The sequence below is a fragment of the Euprymna scolopes genome, chromosome 6, assembly GCF_053919585.1.
Source record: "Euprymna scolopes isolate OS-2025 chromosome 6, ASM5391958v1, whole genome shotgun sequence".
Lineage (NCBI taxonomy): Eukaryota > Metazoa > Mollusca > Cephalopoda > Sepiida > Sepiolidae > Euprymna > Euprymna scolopes.
Genome location: NC_136487.1, coordinates 87,529,009 through 87,555,964, shown reverse-complemented (window position 1 = coordinate 87,555,964; position 26,956 = coordinate 87,529,009). Strand labels below are relative to the sequence as shown.

Below are 26,956 nucleotides of genomic sequence, written 5' to 3'. Positions count from 1 at the left end.
TTTTAATATAGATCCGCAGAGTATTGTGGTAAGTGTTTCAGTGAGGATAGGTATGGTATAATAAATTATGGGGTTTATCTATTTTATTTTTACTTTTATCATATTTTGCTTCGATTTTGATACCCCCAAATTCGAAACTATCTCTTTACAACCCTTCCTTTTCATAACCTTATATACTTTCATAAATCAGAGTCCATTTTCTGTAGGCTGTTTTTGAACCCAGTCAACGACGGGTACTTTTGCTAGTATATATATATATATATATATATATATATATATATAACTTTATCATTGTTGTTTCCAAGATGTTAACCCAATGGAACTTCAGTGTTTATAAAATAGTGCTCCATAACAGGTAGAGGTGTATTATAGTATAAATTTCTTTATTCATACAAACATTATTGGCTACATATGTGCATACATATTTCAGTCGCGATCTTGTTTGAAATCTAGTTGTATTTTTTAGACATGAAAATAAGGTGGACAGAAAAATAATTTTGCAAATCTTTGTGATTTGGTTTCTTAAAATTTTAGCTTGGTGCAAAAATAATGTCGTTTTTTGACGTTCAATTTCAAGTAAAAAAAACGACATTATTTTTGCACCAACCTAATACTATTTACGGTACAGTAAATTGGCTTAAAACCTCTTAAATATTAAATATTACATTTTTAACGTAAACAGGTCACTTGACAAATCATATTAAGAATAGCAATAGCACAGAAATTTTAGATGCATTTAGGCGACTTCAAAAATAATAGTAACAAAAAGAATTTGTGGGAACTTTCAGATAAAATATTCTATAGAATTTAATCCCTATGTTGATACTGTATAAATAGTGTAAGTGTTTGTGCAAAAAACAAAAGTTGAAAGGTTGAATTGAGAAGACAGTTAGAAGGGGAGATCACCCAAGGTTTATAACGAATGACAATTAGTAATTAAGAAAATCATTTTTTCAAACAAGACCAGATTTATTTTAATTTAAATACCTTGATATTCCCACTGGTCCTTACACAGCAGAAACTAGACCTTGCAATGTGGTGTGAGGAAAAGAAGGTTTGAATTATGTTAGAGCTGACGATACCCTGGAAGGATACTTTAACAATTATAGAAAGCACGGAGGATGGCGATCTACTGACAGAGAATCAGGAAAAAGAATGAAATGCGGAATATTATCATTTAGCTGTGAGAGCTCCGGAATATGTTGAGCAAAGGATAATCAATGCATTGTAGTTTTGTAGTAAGAACTCAGAAGTAACGTAGTTCATGATGAACGTACATGAAACAGCAAAAAAAAAAAAAAAAAAAGAAAAGCATCATACTGGATCTGGTTGAAAAGAAACGATGTATGTTGGACAGAAAAGTAGCTTATACCAGTACCAAACGAATCTCTATCAAGAGGGACCCTGCCATTCAGATATGTAATAGAGGTGTAGGGGCTTAAACTGTGAAGTAGTTCCTGTAAATACCTCTACAAAGGAAAATTATAAAGAGTTTAACTTCTCATAAGACTTCATATAGACTATTGCACTCAGACCTAAGATCCGATCTCTAAACAGAAACCATTTTTGTCCGACTGCAGAGCACCTTTTTTAGGGAGCTGGGATTTTTCCACATTAAAAATACACCTTTTGTGTAATTCTAATCTTATGAGGAGGCAAGTAAATAAAGACAGGTAATTTACTTAAAGTTTATGAAATAATTTATGGTACTTCTAACTATAGGGGACATTGTTTTTAATAGTTTTTAATATCTAGGATTATTGTCATGGCATATTTCAAAATCTGAATCGATTAACCTATTTATATCTTCTATCTACTTCTTTTTCTCTCATATATATATATATATATATTTCTATGTAATCCCCCTCCCACTTATTTTTCGTTTTTACTCCCCCACCATATTCATGACTGTTTTTTTTTAATCGTATTATCCTTGATGTAGCTCTGTTGAGCAAGGAACGAAACCTGGTTAGCTAACCTTTATTTTCACTTTTTTTTTTAATCATCATGGTGATTGGTCTGTATTTAGCCATGATTAAATTTTGTACCCCCCTCAAATTTTCATTCCAAAACTAAAAGGTGTATTTATTTCAAACTCATACTATTTTATTCATATGTTAATATAGTACATCTTACATGTATTTTTTTGGATAAAGGAAATTCACCAAAGGACTCATAAGAAACACACACACACACACACACACACACACATATATATATATATATATATATATATATATATATATATATATTGAAAATAATATATTTTGGGATCAAATTGCTAGCATCAGATTAAATGGAATTAAATGAAGATTAAATTAAGAAAGACTAGTAAAAAAATCGGTGAATTTTTCAGAACTATCAAGAAATATCTGCAAACAAACAAAAAAATGTTGAGTTGTGTAGTTAAACGAGATCATTCAAAGAGCATAGCAAACAAATAAATGACACTAGCAAATAAAAAGATCAGTTTTCAAACAATTTGAGGGGGGTACAAAATTTAATAACTTGATAGAGTTCAAAATAGACTTCGTAGCCTCGTAGGAGATGTCCTTTTCTCCTCCTTGCAACCTCTATCTCACAGAAGAGATGTTGCGAGTTTGTCTCTGATGTATCGTTATTTTCATGGAAAGTGTTCAACTGAGCTTCAATCTATGGTCCCCCCTCGCCAAACTTTCACAAGAAACACTCGTCTAGCTGTAAACACTATCAATAATTTCCCCCACTCTTTATCTGTGCCTAAACCTAAACGTAGATTCCATGAACAAAGCTTCTTTCTTAGAACTGCACGCCTGTGGAATTGTCTTCCGTTTTCCTGCTTTCCGACTGACTACAATATGGTTGTGTTCAAGTCTAAAGTAAATAAGTTCTTGATGAGCCGTTCCATATAAGTTATTAAATTTACCAAATTTTCATTACTAATGATTACTATATTGACCAATTTCTACTGTACACTCTTTAACCCTTATCCTTGAGTGGCCTCTGGGCCTTGATAATGTGGTGATGCCTTTGTAAAAATAAAAAAAAAAAAAAAAAAAAACTCCATCTTGGATTTTTGCTTCATGCTACAAACGTTTCAACGCTACTTTATGAGGTTGTTTACACATTTTAGAGAATTTACCGATTTGTTGACTTTTTACTCTCATTGCTATCACATCTATTACATTTCTTGCGAGATTTCAGAGCAGACTTTTTTTTTTGTTCTAAGTAAGAAAAAAATACATTTTCTATACTCTTTTTTTTTTTATTACATCGGCCAAGCATCCTTCCCTACTATAATAAGTTTTATGTGTCTGTATGTTTATTTATATGTCATTAATAAAAGCTTATTTTCACTCAATAATTAAAGCAATTAACAAACAAGCGGAAAAGACCTAGCCAAGCTTTTAACTTTTCTTTAAACTCACTCCAGCTTAAAACTGTTCAGTCAGTAAGTTTTAGCAAATGTTGTTCTGTGTTCTTAAAAACAAAGATTCAATTTTCAATCGGTTCCAATTAGTAAATTAACCGACATACTCGCATATATTCAATGTGGCCGATAATCAATATAAAAAATGGGAACGAGGAAGACATCAAACGAAAAGAAGTAAAATAATTTATTTAAAACAATTAAAATATTTTAAAAAAGTATTTGCTTTGCAACATAATTTTAAATAAATTACCTATTCTTCATTCCAAGTTTTATATCAATTAACGGGCACATTTGGAAAGACACTCAATGTCAATATGTTCAGCATGTCATAATCTTAATAGACAATACAATTTTTAGCTACTGCATGTCGTCTTTCGAATAACATTACATGTGCTGAGAAACGATGTGATTACCGATACTTTAATTTAATTGCCTTTAAATATCCAAGTTGAAAAAGTAAGCTTTTTATAAATACTACACTTGCATACTAAGTAAGACTTCTTTTAACAGATACTGTTTCCTTTTCTTTTTCTTTCTTGGTTGAGTCATGGTAGAAAAATCACACAATGTAATCTCCAATAGTTACTGCAAACAAAGTCTGAAGGGAGCCATTCCCATTAAAAGAAAAAAATGGTTCATGCCAGAGTATTTTACTGTATAGGATAAAATCCTGCAAATGTAGTTACGACTTTCTATGTAAGTTCATGTTTTTTTTTTCTTTTTTCCGACTTTTCTCCTTGAGCAAAGCCATGAATGCTTGACTCCACCCTGAACTTGATAGGAACAACAACGGTTTCGTTCTTATTAAGTTACAATGTTACCATTGCTCTTTAGGGTGTGGAAGCAAAATTCTGATAATATTACAAGAATAATTGTACAACTTTCACAGATCAGTGCCTGGTTTTTGGCATGGCTTCAAACTTATAGGCCGGCTGTATTGTAAGGCAAGTGGACATTGTGAAAGCAAAATCCCTTGGAGGATACAATAGTTGTCTATAAAATCACAGATTTTCATGTGCCTAATCTCATTGCTAAGCATAACGTTTTCGAAACAATTCTGAACTTTTACTAACACAAATACATTTTATAGTTTTGTTTTGATTCAAATTATGTCTGAAAATTAAACAGACGTAAAAACAAAAATGACGCAGATTGAAATGAACGCAATCTTAAGATTATGTTTGAGAATTTTTTTAGATGAGGATAGATAAAAAAGTGGTCGACCGTAGTCAAGAATGACTCGAAAGCTCGAATTTCATTAGCTATTATACTAAGTTGTAGGGGAGGGCACTACTTTTTCCCCAGGATTACTAACCCTGGTCTCCTAGCTTTTTAGCGAACACTCTTAACATTATGCCAAAAATGAGGATGGCATTTACCTCTCTCCTACCTCGAGAAAATGTGGCACAAGGTCAGAAGATGAAGATGACAGACCCGCACACAAGCGGTAGTAACTCTGGTCCTACAAAAAATGTCTGAGCAGCTCCATCATCATTCTCCGGTAGAGATGCCTCATGAAATTGGCAATAAAACTTCTTCTCAAAGAGAGAAAGCAAAATCTAGGAAGGTGGACCTACTATGGCTACACAGGAGAAATACTTGGGGGCCTGACTGAAGGTTCTAGGAAAATAAACAATGATTCATCCTCTGTTGGACTGATCATCAAGGATGTATCCTCAAATAGTATTAATGTATCTGTTGCGTGAGGAGTGATAATTTATTCGGACTGTTGTGCCCATCTCACTACAGGCGATATTGAAATGAAAAATGAAACTATGGCACTAACCCTAAAGTGGGTTTAACTGGTTTCCTCCAAAAGGAGAAGTTTCATGGGAGTAGGAAATTCACAAGCGGCCTCCAATCGCATGTATATCCCTGTTAGAGGAGATGACGATGTTAGGTTTTTGTAACTCTTGCCAGGAGGTATCGACGTCCCCTAACATACAATGCTTGGTATTCTCAAATTAGTCACCCATCTAGTACTGACCAGGTTCAATGTTGCTTAACTTCGATGATCTAATAAGAACTAGTGTGTCAATGTGATTATGCCGTATATACAGGCGATATTAATTGCGAAGAAAATAAAATTTATTTACTTAAGACTTCTATCAGGTCATGGTTGATAGAACGAGAACAATTCACTTCCGTGGACTAAAAAAAGAAAATAAATAAATAAACAATCAGTTCGAAATTCTTATAAATTCCCGAGTTTACTCCACACTGAAAACTGACCTTGTGTCTAACACCTAGTTTTATAGTTTGTTTTTAATTATATCTGAAAATGAAGCAAATGAGAAAAAAAAAAAAAGAGTACAAATTGGAATGAACACAATTGTAATATTCTGCTTAAGAATTTTTGAGATGAGGATTGATAATTTGTATTTTGAAGATTATTTGACTGCTGTTCTCATCAGGTATGTTATTCTCAATACAGATGATGCTTGGAAGAAAATAAAAATTATTTCATTACTTTTATTCAGTCATGATCGGATTTTTAAGACGAAGATTGATAATTTTTATTTTTCTGATTATTTGTATTATTTGAACACATGGTGCAATGGGTAAAGGTGTTAAGGAACAATTAGGTTTAAGTGCCAGTCTTCTGAGGGTTGAAGGTTTAATTCTCACTACAGGCGATACTAAGAATAAAATAAAAATATACCAGGTTGACAACAAAGTTATTGCGTTTTTTTAATTTTTAAATTCAGATGAAAATATCTCGGCTCAAACAAAAATTTATTGATCGAAATAAGCGCCATCAGAATTAACACATTTTTGCCACCACAAAACAAGTGTATTTACGTCAGTAACACAAAGCAAGTGTATTTTGTGTCAGTAACATAAAAATCTTGCATATTGATGACAATATCACTTAGGTCTTTGAAAAATTTCTTAAGCAGAAAGTTGTTGAAATGCTTGAAAAAGTGGTAGTCGATAGGTGAAAGGTCTGGAGAGTATGGCGGATGAGGCAGAATTTTGTAGCTCAATTCGTTCAACTTCTGCAAGGTCGGTTTTAGCAACGTGCAGTTGAGCATTGTCATGAAGGAAAACTGGGTGTTGCTGTCGAAGTTTGTTAACAGTACTTCACTGTCATAATGTTTTCACCTGCATTCAAAACTTGGTATGGATGAGACCGGTCGCAGACCACCAAACAGTATAACCTTCTTTTGGTGTAACTTTGGCTTAAAGAAGTGTCATGGAGCTTTGCTGGCATCTAATCACTGAGCTGAGCATCACCAGTTGTTGTAAAGAACTCATTTTTTCATCACAAATCACAACCTGGTTGAGAAACGGGTCGTTCTTGTGTAAAAGAAGGGAAGATGACACTTCATAATGGTGTTTCTTTTGGTTGTCGTTCAATTCGTGAAACACTCATTTATCAAATTTTTTCCTTTCCAATTTTTCTTAAGTGGTTGGAAATCATCATATATGTTATGTCAAATTCAGAAGCAAGTTCTCAAATAGTTGTGCATGGATTGGCTTCGACTAAGGTTCTTAATTGATTGTTGTCAACATCCAATGGCCAATCACTACACTCATCATCTTCAAGACTCTCGTCACCACCACAAAATTTCTTAAACCACTATTGTACTGTGCGTTCAGTAGTGGTTTCTGGGTCAAATACATCATTGATATCACATACTGTTTCAGCAGCTTTTCGGCCTAGCTTGAATTGAAATAAGAAAATTGTACAAATTTGCTTTTTTCCATCTGGTATTCAACATTCTGAAAAGAAGACAATTGTTTTAAAATGATTGCAATTTAGATAGAGCGAAAAACGTTCTTTAAAATGATATATAAAGTAAAGGTATTATAATGAAAACTTATTTGAAAATACATCATTAAAAATCAAAATTAAAAATTCTGCAAGAACTTTCTTCTCAACCTAATAGTTACTTACAACTTCTACCCAATTATAGCTGATGGAACTAGAACAATTTACCTCGATGAATTAAATAATGAATTCAATTTTAAATTTCATACAGATTTCTGAGTTTGACAAGATACACTTGAAGATGATTGGAGGTCACATTGGCTGAAATTTTGTGAGATGAGATTTCTTTCTGATTTGTATATATTCTAGTTGAAGTATCTGTCAAAAGGTCTGCAGGTTAAGATCATCATCTGCACATAACCTCGATAATAACACCACAAGCCATGGACATTTTATTTAAAAAAAACTCTTTCCTTCTCAAATGATAGATATTTGACGATGCAAAATTAAACAGAAAAAAGTCAAGTTTAAAACAATTTTAATGATTTTGAATAAAATGTTTGAATCTTAACATGGTTTCATAGACATTTTGGGTGTTTATTCAAATTATATACATTTATCTATCTACATATAATTCATGCTAGTTCTACTATTATTTTAGGGATCATTAGTTGTTTACCATGAAAAAATGGTTTCGAGATGTAAAAACAAAATAGTAACAAAACAGTTCTGGATATCAGATCTCGGTTTTTGCTCCAGATTAATTATTTTGCTAATTTATTTATGTTATTATTTATTTATTTATTTTTTTTACAAAGGTATCACCACTTATCAAGGCCAAGAGACCACTCTAGGATAAGGGTTAAAGCGGGTACAGTAGACAATTGGACAATAAAGTAATCATTGGTAATGGAAATTGGGTAAATTTGTTAACTTATATGGAACGGCTCATCAAAAACTTGTTTATGTTAGACTTGAAGACAACCATATTGTAGTCAGCAGGAAAGCAGGAAAACAGAAGACAATTCCATAGGCATGCAGTTCTAAGAAAGAAGCTTTGTTTATGAAATCTACTTATAGTTTAGGCACAGCTAAAGAGTGGGGGAAATTATTGATAGTGTTTTCTGCTAGATGGGTGTTTCTTGTGAAAGTTTGGCGAGGGGGGGGATCATAGATTGGAGCTCAGTCGAGTACGTGCTATGAAAATAATGATAAAGCAGAGACAAACTCACAACATCTCTCCTGTGAGAAAGAGGGTGCAGGGAAGAGAAAAGGACATCTATGAGGCTACAAAGTCTATTTTGAACTCTATCAAGGCAGGATAAATCCTTTCTAGCAGCTCCTGCCAAGATGTGGCAACAGTACTCCACCCTTGGACGTACCTGGCTCTTATATAGATAGAGAATTGTATCAGCAGTGAGATATCTACTAGATTGATAGAAGGATCCAACCATTTTTCCAGCGGCCTTGGCAACGGATTTAATGTATGTGTTCTATTTAAGATCAGGAGTACAGGTCAAACCCAGAAGCTTGTCAAAACATGAGGTCTCCCCAAGACGAGAGCCATTCATTTCAATTGATGTCAGATGGGGTTCAGAGCGTTGATGATGTAAAGATAAAAGCTTGGTTTTAGATGCATTAAAAATAACAAGCCACCTCTTTCCCCATTGTACCACTTGCTCAAGATCAGAGGAGAGAGAATCGGAGAGAACTTGGTTGTTTACGGTCTTAGATGTGCTACCATAGATAGTAGTTTCCTCAGCATAAATGTCTACGAATGATGTAAGGATGTGATTTGGAAGATCATTAATGTAGATCAGGAAGAGAGTTGGGCCCAGGATGGACTCCTGAGGGACTCCAGCATTAATACTGTGAGCTTCTGACTTTTGTTCATCAACTACTACTCTTATGAATCTATCAGAGAGAAATGATTTAATAATTGAGAAGACATTTCCAGCTATACCGTAGCTGGAGATTTTGTGAAGTAAACCTTTATGCCATACTCTATCAAAGGTCTTTGATATGTCAAGAGCAATTGCCCTAGAATGGTAGCCTCCGTTGAGAGATTCGCTAATCCTATGAGATATAACTGGAAGCATATCTGCTGTAGATCTAGCAGAATGAAAACCATATTGTGTGTCACTAAGAAGGTTATTTTTGCTGAGATGGTTGATTACTTCTCTATTTAACACAGATTCCAGCAACTTACTCATGATGCACAAGAGACTTATTGGACTGTACTGAGAGGGAGATGAGCGATCGCCTGAGTTCTTAAATACAGGTCATACTGATGAGATTTTCCAGGGTGATGGGAAGAAATTCTTAAGGCAACGTTTAAACAGTTTTGTAAGTATGGGTGCTAGTTCTGGTTGAAGTTTTTTGAGTACTATAATTGGAATGCTGTCAGGGCCGGTTGCTTTACTGGAATCAAGGTTTTTGATTAGCTTGGCAACATCATGTACAGATATTTGTATATCACATAGCGTGTTTTCTGATACAGGAGGAAATATTGGGGGTTGGCGGCCTTGGTCGCAAAGGGTAGAATTAGCTGCAAAGTTCTTGGCAAAAAATGTCTTCTTAATCTGCATTGTTTGTCTTTCCTCAAGAAAAAAAGTGTTTATTGCTTAGAAACTCGATACGTTTTTAAAGGTTTTGGATGAATCCATCATACTACTTATCACCTTCACTTCTTAATTATTTATGTTTTTATGAATTTACATTATTTTATATCTCTTTACTTATCATACTATTACTGTTACACTGCATGGTGGATAACCGGTGGATCAGCTGGCTTCACTTGGTGTAGTTGTGGGAGAGTGCCTTGATAACACTGTTTTTTCCCCTGTCCAATTAAGGATGTTTTCCTTTCTAGAGCAATTACTCTTGACATATGAATGGCCTTTGATAGGGTGTGGCATAAAGGTCTACTCTATAAGATTTCCAGCTACGAGATATAGCTGGAAATGTCTTCTCAGTTATTAAATCATTTCTCCCTGAAAGATTCATAAGAGTAGTGGTTGATGGGCAGAAATCAGAAGCACACAGTATTAATGTTAGAGTCTCTCAGGGGTCCATCCTAGGCCCATCTCTCTTCCTGATCTACATCAATGATCTCTCAAATCACATCCTAAGATCATTTGTAGACATTTATGCTGACGACACTATCATCTTTGGCAACGCTTCAAAGGCCATAAATGACCAAGTTCTCTCTGATCTTGAGCACATGGTACAATGGGGAAAGAAGTAACTGGTTAATTTTAATAATCTAAACAAGCTTCTACCTTTACATTATCAACACTCTGATCTCTGTCTGGCATCAATTGAAATGAACAGCTCTCATCTTGGGGAAATTCCATGCTTTGACAAGCATCTGAGTGACCTTTACTCCTGATCTGAAATGGAACATGTACATCAAATCCATTGCCAAGGTCATTGGAAAAATGGTAGGATCATTCTACTGCACCAGTAGATATCTCACTGCTGATGCAATTCTCTACCTTTATAAGAGCCAAGCACGACCAAGGATGGAATACTGTTGCCACATCTGGGCAGGAGCTGCTAGAAGCACCTTATCCTGCCTTGACAGTGTTCAAAATAGACTTTGTAGCTTATTAGGGGGATGCTCTTTTCTCTTCTCTACAAACTCTTTCCCACAGAAGAGACTTCTGAGCCTGTCTCTGCTTTATCGTTATTTTCATGGCAAGTGCTCGTCTGGTCCCCCTCACCAAACTTTCACGAAAAACACTTGTTTAGCTGAAACCACTATGAATAATCTTTATCTGTGCCTAAACCTAAATGTAAATTCCATGAACAAAGCTTCTCTCTTAAAACTGCATGCCTGCTTTCTAGCCGACTACAATACGTTTCAAGTCTAACGTAAACAAGTTTTTGATGAGCCATGCCCTTAAATAATCCAATTTACCAAATTTCCACTACTAACGATTACTATTGACCACTGTACACTCATTAACCCTTATCCTCGATAAGGGTTAATGAGTGTACAGTGGTCTCCTGGCCTTAATGTGGTGACTTCTTTGTAAAAAAAAACAAAAAACTTCTTTTTCTGTCTGCCTTGTTTTCTTTTTCTTTAGACGATTTCTTGTAAGATGGTCTTTACAAGTCCTTCTGAGTGTGTGTGTGCCTATACCATCTGAGTTTCCTTCTTTCCTTTACCATGATCAATAGGTCTTCATAGCGATGCACTACACAATTTTTTTTTATACCGTATGTATTATTTATATGTTATAAATTTTTGTACTGAATTATAACAATAAAACGTATCAGAAAACCAACTTACGGTGCATTTTCCCCAGACTGTCCATCCACAGTGGAATGCGCTACCTCCAGTGTCTCCGATGCAGGAGTTTGATTCGATCCTCCAGCTCCACGCTAAAATTAAACAAATAAAAGAATATGAAGAATAAAAAAATCCTACATTCTTCAAAATACAAAAAAAAAAAAAAACAAAAAAACAAAACAAACAAACAAAAAATAAATTAATGAAACTTATAGGAATTAACGCAATTTTATACCGTTTGTTAACATGAAGAATATGGTCAATTGTTTGGCTACTTAATGCATAAAACAAGAATACTCGTCCCATGGCAGGTAAAATTATATGTACTGAACAGTTTTGCACCACTTTTATGACCTCTTAGGAAGATCAAAATTAAAATATATTGCTATTAAATCATTATGTCTAGAATTCTTATTCCAATTTGGATCAAAATCCATTAAATGATAAAATGATTTTGATTTTAAAAAATGTCTAAACTTTAAGACTTAAGAAATTGAAATTCAGGGAATTTTGCTTAATTGATGTCTAATAACTGGATAAAATTTTATCTTAATCTGAACTATTTTAATTGTCAAATAGAAGGATGTGGCCATATTATGCTCTCCTAAAAACTCTTTCAAATATACCAAAGAAACTGAAATTCAGGGAATATTTATTAATTTATATCTAATACCTATTGTTAGAATTTCATAAAAAATCCAAGGTATCTGAATCTTCATAAAAGAACTTCCTTTGTGTCAACTTTGCATGAAACTAAATTAAACTAAATATAGCCCTCATTTGGACTTCTTATGCTTGGCAACTGTGTTCAAAAATTTATAATAATCGGTTCATAAGTTTAGGAGTAAATCCTATGCATACAAATATATAAATATATATGTACTTGATAATGATGATGATGGCAACCTTCTGTCTCATAAGACAATGGCGTTTTGCATCTAGTCTGGTGCATTGCAGTATCTGCTATTATCATACAGTCGAAGCTGGAGTTGCCTCTCCAGATTTAGGCCTGGGCAGGTGATACGGAAACCTAAGTTTGCCCAGTTACCAGGGTCCCTCTCTTAGCATTACTGACATAGTCAGACAGAAAAGCAAGCCACTACGGTTGAAGCCAGTGCAACTGCAGGAGTTGCCAGAAAGGTATTGCAGTGCTCCACCATCTATCGGGACTCCAAACCAAATTTTTGTTCCTTAGCTTTTGCCTTTCCCAAGGCATTCACAAGGCAGTGGAACTATTTGCCAATGGCTGGTGAAAATTTGAAACTATTTCCAATTTGGATGAATATAATGGAGAGCCTCATAATAGTTATGGTTGCATCAAAATAAAAGCGAAATCCTTAAGTAATTAAGTAGTAGCCCCCTACTTCAAAGTGGCACTTGCCTTGTTTGGGGTGAAAATTGAATAAAAAAAACAAAATAAAAAAATATTCTTTGTATTCCGTAACAGTGAAAATCTAAAAATATTTTCAATTTTGATAACGGAGATCCTCATCGTAGTTATGATTGTAGTCAGAGATACTGTTAGATGTGCATCCTGTGTTCTTGATGCATAAAAAGAACTTTGTAAACTCCCAAGAACTACAAGGTACCTTCAATAAGTTTCCAGACTTTTTTGTACAGGCATTTAAAATTGGTGTAGACTCTTGAAAATTCAGTATGTTATTGCTATACATCTTATGAGATGACTGACCACTTTTTATGATTTCATGTTCAAATAAACAGCTACAGCAGGAATTGGAATGCACCCTACTTAAGCCTGATTGTCACAGTTGGTGAATTTCAAAAATGCAATCTGGACGTGAGGACACTTTAGAAGAACGATATGCAATAAAATTCTGTTTTAAACTTGAAAAAAAAAATGCCACAGAAACATTTGAATGCTTCAGACTGCTTTTGAACCATTGTGCATGAATCGAGCATCAGTTTTTGAGTGGCATAAGAGATTCAAAGAAGGCAGGGAGTCTTTGAGGGATAATGAGAGGTGTGGGAGAAGTAAGGAAATCAGAACACCAGAGGTGATTGGCTAAATAAATACTTTCATGGATAAGGACCGTCATGTGTCAATAGAGACAATAAGTGCACAGTTTGATGTCAGTGTGGGAACTGTACACATAATTATTCATGAGGAACTGAAGATGCGGAAGATTTGCACAAAGTTTGTCCCAAGGGTGTTCAGAGAAGCTCAATCTATTTGACCAAGCATCAAGACAGTTCTTCATCTATAATCTAGACCTTGCTCCTTGTAACTTTTGGTTATTCCTTAAGTTCAAAGAAAACCTTAGAGGCTGTCGTTATAAGACAATTGAGAAGATGAAAGAGGCTGTAAGGAGAGTTATTGACATGCTCACACAAGAGGGCTTCCATGGGGCCTTCCAGAAATTTTTGGAACAGTACAATGTGCATTGCAGCCAGAGAAGATTACTTCAAAGGGAACTAGAATTTCCTGTGTGTACTATCACTAAAAATGCCCATACAAAAAAGGTCTATACACTTATTGAAGGCACCTCGTGCATCTTGGACATCAAATCCTCTTCATCTTTAGCAAAATGAAAAGATGAACAATGCTGATAGAGCTGTGAGCTGAAGCCGAAACCGTCCACTTTTCTTATAGATTCTGGACTGAGGTGTTTTCTGTTTTCAGCCAGCAATATCAGTTTCGCTGCAAGGTTATTCCCCTAACGTTTCAAAACCTGAGTTTCCACTTATCCCCATCCCACAAAGTCATCAATGCAAGCATGTTAGGCGTTATCTAAATCCGGAATTTAAATCAACCTTTGAAAAGGATGTCAAAGATTGTATTTTGTATTCTATCAGATAAATTCAATTTTAATCAAGAATATATATATGTAGTGTGGATGATCATTGTCAGGGTTTGAAATTCAAAGACAAATATCTTCCTTTTGATATCTCCACTACATAATTGAAAATGTCCATCTCCTTCAAGAAATATAAATTTCTCAGCGATCGGCACCCATTTTTTCACAAAAGATCAGTACCTTTTGAACGGTTTTGTATCCACAAAGATTTTGCTCATTCCATACTAAAACATCCTCTTTTAATGTCAACGTCTTAACATTTGAAATTCGCTGTTTCCAAAAACAGTATTTACTCCAAGCACGAATACTATTTCTTTGCCTGCTATTATTTTGTCTGTTCTTGGCGAACACGTTTTATAAATATCACTGTTAATAAATTAAATATTTTTTATTAAATATTCCGTATCATTGTTGTTTCTTCATTGTGTTATGTTTATTAATATCTTCTCTTGAACCCCAAATGGAGTTCAAGGACAGATAACCACTTAATAATATTTATTACTTCTATTGAAATTTAGAAAATTATTTGTGTGTGTCAAGTGATAACATATTTTAATAATCCATAATTGTCGCATAAAAAAATTTACAAAATAGTTCACAATTTACGTTTTTGTACATCACTTCAACGATTTCAGCAGATAAAGTAATATTAATTCGCTGCCGGCTTACTTTCGGTTATCTTTGCAAATAACCACCTATTAAGATACTTAGAGATTCCGTTAATTAGCTTCATTTAATTTAACACATAAAAAGGAAAGCGTTGGTTAACGTACAGAACAATAATCTGTGAAAGATCGCCTATAACAGTATTCATAATAAATCGAAGAAACCGATTTCAATCATAATACAGTGAAAGATGGTTTAGTTGAAATTTACGTAGCAAAATACGATTTATGTCTAAATGCTCCAGTTAATGTCTTATCATTGTTCTAAGTTTTTAATTAAAAAAAAAGTCCCACAATACAAAAGGTTACATAGCATGTGGAGAAATATGGATTTAGAGTTAGCTCTTACATTAATTTGGATAGATAGGTTGTTAATACAAGGGGCGTTCCAAAAGTAATGCCTCCTATTTTTTTATTTCGTCCGAATGGATCAGAGAGAATTGCAAATTACATTGTTATGACTGAACTTATGCATTCATAACACCAAAGTTTAATTTCTCTATTGCAGATACTGACAGTGTAAAACTCTAAGAAAATAACCCTTGTCATGGACGTGTATTAGAAGCTGCGTCATTGAATTCTTGGTAAAAGTGCATTGAGAATTGTGATGACTATCTGGGAAAATAAAATGTGGAGCACAGAAAGTCGCTCGTTTTAATGGTACCAATCCCGGCTTTGTAATTCTTCAAATTTTTGAGTTAAAAAAAAAAAGGCTTTACTTTTAGAAGGACCTTCGTAATAAGTGTTGAATATGTCACATTGCTTAAGTTTTTTTCCAATATCCTATTTAAATCCATCGTTTCCAACTATATTCTGTATTATCATTCTATTCCATAATTTATGGTATGGAATCAGTCCAGACAGCATTTTCCAGTACATGTAATCAAGTTGTTATTCATAACATTTGTATTTTGTACAATTTATTGGAGAACATTCGTGGGTGAGTGAGTGTATGTTTCAGAGAGGGGGAAATTATGTTTGTGTTTTTTTCTGATAACAATGTATACATTAAAACATATAAAAGTGAAGAGTTATTGCATATTTTTTTTCATACCGTATAGAGATGTTGATAGAGATGCATAAAAATCTAAAAGGACGTAGTAATATCTTAGCAAAGTATGCAAGTCAATTTTTCATTAAAAAAAAAAAAGAAGACGTTATATTACAATGCACACAGAAAAAAAACATTAGGGTGTGTGTGGGGTCTCTTTTAACCCCACCTCACCCCATTTCTAACTAACTATAAGGGCAAGCGATTCGATCTATCCACTGTTTTTTTTGTAACTAAAAAAAAAATTTTTTTAAACAAGACAAAAAATAATTGATACTAAACACAATAAAATTTATTTTCTACTTATCTATATTGCAGATTGTAAGATTTATTACCTGTACATTTGTGAGCATCACTTTTACTTAGCTAAGCTAGTAGGCTTTTCAAGATTTCAATGGTACTTGGTTTCAAATTTCAGTCTGAAAAGATGACAACAATAGTAATAATAATAAACTTACCCTATTCCGATTGGTAATCACCCTCAGATTTGGTCCTATGGTTTCACTCTTAAATTCATTCTATAACCTTTTAAGCTTGAAATTTGTGACCAAGTCCCAACAAAATTGTTGATCATCTTGAAAAGCACACTGGCTTGGCTAAGTAAAAGTGATGATAACAAATGCATAGATAATAAATCTTATAATCAGAAAACACACATATAATTTATATAGATAAGTGGAAAAGTAAATTTTATTGCATTTGGTAACAGTTATTTGTTGCCTATTTGGGGTTTTTACTCCTTTTCTTCTTTTTAACTATACTGCTCAATAGCCCAATTATTATTATCTTTCAAAAAAAAAAAAAATCAGAAATAAATGTTGCTATTGCTAATTAGTTTTAAAAATAATTAGTTTCCTGGAATGTAAATTAAATTTTTAATTTTTAAAATCAGAGTTCTAGTTGCTCATTTAAAGGAAGGGAGAATTTAAACATTGAAAACGCGTCTTGAAGGAAGAAATACACGAAATTTCCTTATATAATAGTATTATTCCGGGAAAACTTAAGATATAAATGTAATATTGCAGTATATTTAACAGTCGAGAAATCGCAAATAAAAAAAAAAACAAGAACAAATAACTTATACCGAACGCAGTAGAATTTAATTATTTGCCAACCTGTATACTTTTAATATGTTGAAAGTGTACATCTTTTTTTAAATTTCAGAATTTGCTTTGATGTGGCTTAAAAACAAAATAACTGTTACAGAAGGATAAAAGCTTTGAGATATTTCGAAAAAAAAACAACAAAAAAAAAAACAATATTAAACAGTTTCAGAAAATATACAGATCAGTAGAAAATTAAATCTTAATGTGTTTGTTGAAAGTTATGAATCTTAATTTTTTCATTTTCGATTTTTTGTTCCTTAACTATAAGATGTCAAGGTTAAAGAAAAATGTTGGTAGCCATATTGGATTTTTATTGGATCTAAAAGACAACAATTCACAAAAACAAAAAATGAAATTTTTTAAAAAAGTTTCAGAACTTTAAAACTATGGAAGTCGGTGAAAAATTTAATTTATTGCATCTCGTAAAAGTTATTTGTTGTATATGTTTTTCAGATTTCAGTACAAGTGCACTTATTGATTCGTGCTGAAATAATAACATTATTATTTAAAAAGCCATTCTTAACATGGGGAGGGGAAGGTGTTTTGTACCTATTCTATACTTTAACCTTACAATTGAATAAAAAACATATCATAAAACTTTAATTAAATTTGGAAATACGATTTAAAAAATAGTGCGGATCAGTAAATGCACTAGCACTCAAATTTCTCCATTGTTAACTGTATTGCATAATTACTGACTTAAATATATCGTTTTCAAATTTCATCCAGCCATGAAGAGATCACTTTAATCACGTTAATCTAACGTCACATGAACCTTTATTTATTTTTTCACCAATTTTCGTTTTATGAATACAGACAAACTATTTCATAATATGTCTTCAACAATGCTATCTAGCTCTGAAGTGAGTGATCATTTTATATTAAATTTATATAATTAACTGATCCTTCAATCAAATTTCTGAAGAGGCAAGCTTTAAAAACACACACAAAGCAAAAATGAAAGTATAAATACTCCAGGATAACGCCGAGTTTCAACAACTAGTAATATATAAAGTAAAGTCAGTCTTTATTCATTGTTTCTTTTTCATCGATATCTTTCTTCCTATAAAATATATATTTGATTTTGGTTTGCAGTATATTGTTAAGAATAATAGAATATAATTCAATTAAATTCCATTTAGAAAATCATTGTCCGAGTCAGAATTAATTTCAAATGGCTGTTATTAAAAAGAAGTATAACTCTATTCATTCATACAGAGTTGTTTATTTGATTTGAATAAGCAATAATATTTTGAAAAAAAAAAAAAAAAAGATCAGAAAATGAAATTGCAAGTAAATACATTACCAAACAATGCCGGGTATGTACGGATAGTTGTTTATAATAAAATATCTGACACAGAAAAATGATGTCTGGATGAAGCCCTCTCATTGCCTTTATATAAAAAAAATCTAGTTTACAGATGACCTTAACACAAAGACGTCACAGGTTCTATAATTCGAATTAATTTTTGTAGTTACCCTTTAGGTGACTAAGTGCTTGTATATCTTGAAATATTTTTTCAGTGCAGGCTTAGCTGAATATTTGTTAAATAAAAATATAAAGAATTAATGAAACATAGATAAAATAAACAATTTATAAAACGTAGATAAAATTTTATAGCTTAAACTAAACAGTTGGCAAAGAGCGACTATCTCTCTAACTAAACAAATACACCTATGCGTTTGTTTGTAATTTGAGTCATCCAGAGATAACTATACATAAAATACATGGATAAGTTTGATAATTAATGACATAACTTCAGGATTCTGTTCTATATGTGAAAATCATTAAACAGTTTCCATATTAACAAATGTCTGAAAAGGCTCGGTTTCTGAGTTATATGCTATTGAAACAAATACTGGTCAGCATTCTTTGTTATAAACATCTAACACATACAATGTGACAAGATCACAGGTAAAATAAGCCTGGGCTTGGTGTTGCAACAGACATCAACAAAACCCTTAAAAAAAAAAATGACTTCAAACAAATATAAAGGCAGTGAGGCCCAGAAGAAAGATCTAAGCATGATGATAGATAAGGGCTCCTTTGATAGCCAACATGAGACGGTTAGACATCTTGCAAATGTTGGTCCATGTTATTTGAGCTAACAATGCAATAGATCAAATGGAGGTAAATAAATATGATCAGCACTAACCAAAAACCAGGCAGAAAAGGTGCTATTACAAAAGCACCCCCCTCCCGCACAAAATGGTTCTTTAATATAAAAAACATAATCTCAAAGTTATGGCTGTTAACAGGGTCACAAATCCGCCGATTGGAAGCCCATGCAAAGGGACACCCCACTAATAAACAGGGTCACCTGTTGGTTATGAGAGGTAATCTATGATATCGTAGGATAGGATCTTGGTGGCTATATATTCATCCAATTCTATTCTAAAACCAATCAATTCTAGTCTTTTAAGAGCCATGTATTCTGGTATTCTAAGAGCAATGTATTCTGATCTTTTAAGAGCAATTTATTCTGATATTTTAAGAGCAATTTATTCTGGTATTTTAAGAGCAAATTATTCGGGTATTTTAAGAAACAAGAATTTAATGGACTATGTTTGATGTCATCCTGAGGGGAGCAAAAAATAAATGGACCCTCGAATTCAAAAAGTATTGGTCAGATTTTTATGAATTTTTGAACATTATAATGAGTGCAATGAGCTATGTTTCATTTAGTCTTTAGGGAACAAAAAGGGGAAAAAAACACTGCACCTTGGAAATAAATGTCTCTTTACATTAAAACAAACTACTGGCAGATTTTTATAAAATTTAAAACATATTGCTGGCAAAAGAATGGATGCAATATACAATATATCATTTTGCTCAAAAGGGGGTGCAATAATATTGTGAGATACGTGTTCATGAGAATCTATAAACATAGGGATGAATAATCACAAACTACAAACTTGTAATGTTAACATTTTTATCGCCTTAATTCGCTTCAAACCGGATAATCCTACTAGTTTGCCAATAAAGAAAAGTGAATGTATAAACTACAAAAGCATTAATAGGTTTAAAAGAATTTTTAAAGACTTTCCTAGCATGCTTCTTGATTTAAAGAAAAAGTAATTATTAACATTACATATGAAAAAAAAACACACATTTTTATTATTCATCACACACAGACTTATATTGTGATGAATATACTAAGCAGCCATGAAATGTCCAAGATTAATAATAAATGCCCCTTATTTCAGAGACAACATACTAAATCGCTTTTTCCAAACAAATTATTGTACCTCTTGTTGTAATATCTAAGTAATCAAAGAAAGAAATAGGTTCATATCTATGTAAACTATATAAAATTGGTATCTGGAGTCGGATACAGGTAGATAAATTTAAAAATGAATATTTATCAATCTTGGAAAGGGGCAGTGCTGTTTAGGGTAACAGATTTGAGACCGCTTCCATTGTCTTTTCCAGAAAAATTTATACATATAATTTCAACTTATTAAAAAAAAATATGTCTTTGAAGTTTTAAGGGATTATGCCCTCAAAGAATTTTTTAGGTGTGCACTTAAAGATTTAGAAATACTTTCCTTGTCTATTCCTTCCTATAAATTTAACATGAGAATACACTTCTAGATTTTATGTAGATTCTTTAACTTTTCCTTCTAAAGGGAACACACAAGCATCGCACACATGCAGATATTGAATTTTAAGTAGAGAGAAAATTTATTTTTATCTAAATTCATGTTAGTTTTCTGAGAAATTTAAAACTATATATTTAGTGTTCCATAAATTTCAAACATTTGGCGATCGTTGATCAAGAGAAATTAGTTTAACAAGAAAAATAGCATCTTACCTTGAATGAAGCATTGTTATAGAACCTATCTTCATAGTCAACACAACCATCAACAGGATCTTGGCCTGTTTCTGAAAAAAAAAATCAACAGAAAACAATCTATTAGTAGGAAAACATAATAATCAAATAATGTTGTATAATTATAACAGCACAACAATGAAAAAACAAAAACAATGTAACCTTTTGTCTTCAATTTGTGGCCATCTTTTGTCTAATCTAAGTTATGCGGATGACATAGCTGCAACCAACAACTCTGGTTTGTAGCAGAAAACCGTTCCCCAAAGAACCAAAAGATCCATTCATCAACGGCTATCCATTTTATATCTCCAATATAGCGCTACGAAAAATCTAATAAAATGTATTAAAAATATGTTTTTAATTTATTAAAACGCTGTTGCAAAATATTATTAAGTTAAAGCTTAGGCTTATTTTAAATCCAAAGATTTAAATACCTCAAAAAAGACAAATCAGTGCTTAAATAAGTCAATTAAATTACAACATGTCATATAAACCAGAATTTGTAATGCTATGTTCTACCATTTAATATTCAATGAAAAATATTAATTTACATTACTTACTAGGAATAGATTAATTAAATTAAAATTCTGCGATGAGTAAGGCCTCTGACACATCAGTATTTTATTTGATCTCACCAAACTGCCGGTTATATAGCTGAATAACTATGCGACAAAACTTTGAATGGCAATCTAACTGTTTCATCATTTCCTAAAGTTCTTCTCTCGTCTTTCTTTCTTCTTAAAAAGTTTGGTGTCACCTATACAGTTTTATCTAGCTTGATATCAAATTTCATTCCATTTAATATTTTATGAGTTAATAAAGCAAAACCAGGAAAACATAATACTAAGAGATAAATGATTTACAGAAACATTTAAATTTTTAGTTTACTGTAATTTAAATAAAAATTGACAGCATTCCTTTTCACTTCTCAGTCGGATATCGGTAGAATATCTAATATCCATGAAAGTACTTGGCTCTAGATTAATTTGGAAGAGTCTATGAATGGGTAGGTAACGACGTTGTTCCTATAACACTCGACTGCTTGCCTTCCATAAGTTGTCCCTCTTAATGCAGCCATTTCTCTTTCATATGTAAATGAATGTCTTTATATTTTTAATCCGCATTTATATTAGACTAGCCTGGGTACCCGGCGTTGCCCGGGTGTTTGGAGGTGCGTGTTGAGCAAAAACAACAAAAAAAAAAAAAAGCCTGTATCACAAAGGAGGAAAAGAATGTGAAAAAAAAAACACGTGATGTCTTTGCCGTTGCATCCATTGCCAACCCGGAAGTGGCAAAGGTTTAAATTAAGGCTAGGCAATAAAAAAGAGGGGAGACTTTCGAAATTATCGGTGAAAAAAGCGACCCCTCCCTGTAGAAAAGTGCCTAGTTGAGGGTGAAGGTATTAATGTTTTTGGCTATTTTTTTATATTTGTCGTCCGAAGAGTCAATATTCAAAGTGATACCAATCTAGTGAAAATCTGTCGCCTCTGTCAAAAATGTTAGGCAGACATGACGATTGCAACGTCTTGTCAGACGAGTGCCACTCCCTCAGACACTTCAAGTTCATGTGCCCAAAAATGACTTTTTTTTTTAGTCCTACCGGTGAATTCACACGCTCAAGCAGGCATGACACTGAAGATGGTCATTGAGATCAATTATTACATGCTTCCAGCATTTCAAGCCTCCACACGTCACAATTTTTCCATCGCCACAGGACCTCTTTTATAGACAAATGCCTGAGGGAGTATCTATACACAGATGATGTTACAGAGTCTTAGCTTTGTACGACAGCTAAGTCTTTCTCTCAATTCAAAATGTTGAGATCCAGCAACAAGCAAGAGCAAGATAGCCAGCAACAAGTTAAACTGCAGACCAGCTTAATGCGGGTACTGGTCTCTCGATTTATGTTTTTTTAAATCAAAGATTGGCTTCTCCTAGAAAGGTTGCCTTCACCACGGCTTACAGGAGTCCTCTCCATCCCAACACACACATACATGCACACAAACACACACGGTGCTAGTTGGCTGTTGACCCCGAAAAAGGTTCATTCGCCCTTTGGAAGGTCTTGTTTTTAATCCTTCAGGGAGACTAGCCACCATCCTCACCAAACAAGTCTGGTGGGAGTACCAGTTTAGTCGCCGGTGACCCGACCATGAGGCAGGTAGTACTGGGTTACATGGTACCAGTAGCATATGACATGATCAGACATATATACATACATACATTTAAACAGACAGGTGAGATTTATATTATAGATGATAGAAGTAATAATAAAATTAAAAACCATAAAACAAAATTAAAATATTTAAGAAAAACTCGTTCTTAGAAATTAAAGACAATTATTTCTCTGAAAATTGTTTTATTTTCTTTTTGCAAACTGATTTCATTTTTTAATTGGAGACTTGTAAATAAATAACGTAAGTCGACTTTAAGGCATGTATCTAAAAGTGGAGCAGAACAATTTAGATAATGGTTTAAGATTTTCGAAAATTCTAGAAAAATAAATTAAAGTGAAGACAAAAATACAATACGTAACAACTGTAGCAGAACATATAAAAGTGTTTGTTAACATTTCTTATGTGCGAGACTATTCGCGTTTTCCATTTTTTCTGGTAATATTTTGCCAATAACAGCGGGACACAGACTTGAAAATATAAATGTGCCTCTCAAACATACCAACCTAAAAATGCATTTCTTAAATTCCAACCTCAAGACTTCCCTATCAAATATCAATTCGAAAATATCCCTCTCAGATACCTATCTAAATATGTCCCCCTTAAATACTAAACTAAATATCTCCTTGCAAACCGAAAAATGTGTCCCTCAACAACTTAAATATATTCCTTTCAAACGCCAATCTAAAAAAATATTCTCTTTAATTAGAAACCTTAATATGTCCCCCTAAAATACTAACCTAAAATACCCTCATTAAATACTAACATAAATATGTCCCCTTTAAATACCAATGTAAATCTGTTCTTCTCATATACTCACATAAAATGTCCGTCTCAAATATCAACCTTAAACTATTTACCAAAAGTCTGAAAAATAATTAATGGTTTCCACAGCACATTTATTCTTTGCACACAATTTAATGCAGGTGCATTACTTGAATGCCTCAAGTCATTATACAGATCACATACTGGCCATTAATTAACATTATATATTATTAATGGAGATTAGGTATCTGTATGTCTGAAGCCAAAAATATACTATTATTTCTATTAATATTAGAGATTGGGTATCTGTCTGTCTGAATCCTAAACTATATTATAACTAACTTTCAATACTCAATTCAGTTTACTATACTATTTAGACTAATTTACTTTCAATGTTCAATTCACAGAGAGGGTAGTGTAACATCTGTTTTATTGTCATGATGCCATTCATCTGTGCGTTACCTCCTTTTTATTGGAAAGGGTAGTATAGCATCTATTCATTCGTCATGCTACACGCTTCCTAGGCATTACCTTCTCCTTTTGGAGTACAATACGCTCAGGGATTACCTTCTACATTCTTGTTTTTTGGAGATGTAGGGTTGTGTTCTGTTGTCATGATATTATCCTCCCATATATTAGCTACTCCTTTTTATGTGGGATGGGGTCAAATGTAATATCTTTTCGGTTATTACGAAACAATCCTCCCAGGCATCTGTTTGCAGGGAAAGGGGGATAGTGTGGAATCTGTTCTGTTGTCATGAGACCATCCTCATAGACATTATCTTGTCTTTAGTGGGGACAATTTACTATATGCAATATATTAAAAAAAAAAAAAAAACATTAGAGAAACAAACATTTATCAGCCAACTTTACTATAACAATAAATATTAGAACACAAAACAAAAAACTGTTTCAAAACTGAACAGAAAATATATTATATTTCTAAGAAAAGAAAACTGCATTTTTTTTTTTTTTTTTACTTTAGACAAATACTCGTCTCAGAGCAGGTAAAATAATTCCCTTATGAACATTAGCATCAAGATATAATGAAACTAAACCTTATATCTAGAATCTTTGTTCCAATGTTGATCAAAATCTATTACTTGATTTTGAATCTACAAAATGTCTACGATTTTAAGTCTTAAGCTTAAGGTGTCTGATGAAAAAAATGAAATTCAGGGAATCTTGTTTAATTGTTATCTAATGACTATGAATCAAACGTAATGCAAATCTGAAATATTTAGATTTTCTTTACTCATATTATTCATAATAAAACCCTTTAAAACATTCCCCCAAAACTACAATTTGGAAATTATTTATCAATTGATGCCCAATAAGAATCGTTAAAATTTTACAAAAGTCAGAGGTAACTGAATTTTTCCAAAGGATTTCCACCCCTCTTCGTCTTGTTTGCATAAAACTAAAATCAAACTAAGTTTAACTCACATTACCCACTCTTACACATAGCATATTTACAAATTTTTAATGAATGGCTGATTAGTTTAGGAGTGGATTCAGTGCATAAAAATATTTATTATGTACCCATACTTCCTATTATTTGGATTCTTTGGAATACTATTCTCATCTTGAGTGTCATTTTGGTCGATGTAACCTCGGACTTTCTTCAGGTGTATTTTGTCAAACTCTTGAACCTTTCTGTCAAACTCAGGAATCTGCACGGAATTTCAAACAGAATGCTTTATTTAATCCATGGGGGTAGCATGCTCTTGTTCCATCAGCCCTAACTGGATAGAAGTCTTAAGTAATTTGTAATTGTATTTTTGGTTGTTCACACTGAGGGTTGAACCTTCAGAAGAATGTCAGTTACAACTGAATTTTTCCAAGTAGTCAAACCACTGCACCACGGTTAGATTCCCAGGTTCGATAAGATACACCTGAAGAAGGTCGGAGGTTACATCGATCAAAACGTTGTAGAACCTAACACTAAAGATGAGAACAATAATCTGAAGAATCCAAGTAATACGAATAACCAATCCTCATCTCAAAAATTCAGAAACGATATTTAAATCTAGATCTCTTTATATATTTGTATGTATAGGATTCACTCCTAAACTAATTAATCGATCATTATGAATTTTGGAACACAAGGGCTACATGTAAGCGGTCCAGATGTGGGCTATATTTAGTTTAGTTTCATGCAAAGGAATAGCGAAAACCCTTCTTGAAACTTCAGCTACCGCCAATTTTTGTGAATTTTTAACAAAGATATAAGACATTATTCCTGAAGTTTCAATTTCTTTGGGGTATTTCAAAAAAGGTTTTTAGGGGGCATAATATGGGCACAACCTCCCATTTGAAAATTCAAATATATGAGATTTGCATTGAATTATCTCTTGATTTTAATCGTACTGCAAAACTGTTCTCTTTGAGGAATTAATTTTAATTCTACTAGTCTGATATACAAACGGCTATAAGCCTGTCTGTCGGTTTGTCTCCATATATTCAAACTATCTCCTCTGAAGCTAAAAGTTGCAAAGCAGCGCCAGGAGTCTTAAGTAATTGGATTTTTTATTGGCTGTTCTTTTATGGGTCTTTAGCCGGTTTAAATTGTTTTTAAGGGGTCAAAAATGGGTAAAAATTGAAAAAATCGTTAAACATTTTGTACATTCATCTTAGTTTATTTTTAATTTTTAATCACTTGACATTGCGTTTCACGTTGGTACAGTTGTAACTTCACTAGTTTTGAATGCTATAGTTTCGGTTTCGATTCTAGCTGATGGTACTTAAATACTTCTTTTTTTTTTTTACTTTTGAAATCACAACTATAATAATACATACGAAATCTGGACAAATTAAAATATCATATTAAGCGTATTTTATGCCCGAGCAAAGCCAGGCGCCCTCCTCTCCGCTAGTAGAATATAAAATCGCAAAGAAACTTGAAGAGAATCAGCAAAAAAAAAAAAAAAACAACAACAAAAAAAAAAAATGAATATAAATTGAGGAATAATAAAAAAGTATTCAGTGAAAATTAAACAAAAAATAAATCTTGATAAGCTAGTCTAAATACAATTGTGTGATAGAAAAAAAAGCAGGCCAATTTTTATTTATTTATTTATTTTTTAAGGTTTGTATATTATATGACAGTCTGTATAGTTGGA

The 26,956-nt window shown here is 32.8% G+C and overlaps 1 protein-coding gene across 11 annotated transcripts in view; it reads right to left on the bottom strand.

Moving 5' to 3' along the window:
* LOC145277764 (uncharacterized) overlaps positions 1 to 26,956 on the bottom strand; it is a 513,076-nt gene that overhangs the window by 345,643 nt on the left and 140,477 nt on the right. For all 11 annotated transcript variants that reach the window (XM_080129496.1, XM_080129499.1, XM_080129500.1 and 8 more), the window contains exons 2-3: positions 20,878 to 20,948; positions 11,425 to 11,516 (exon numbers count right to left, since the gene is read on the bottom strand). In XM_080129496.1, coding sequence (XP_079985622.1) covers positions 11,425 to 11,516; positions 20,878 to 20,948 — 163 coding nt within the window. The remainder of the gene's footprint in view (positions 1 to 11,424; positions 11,517 to 20,877; positions 20,949 to 26,956) is intronic.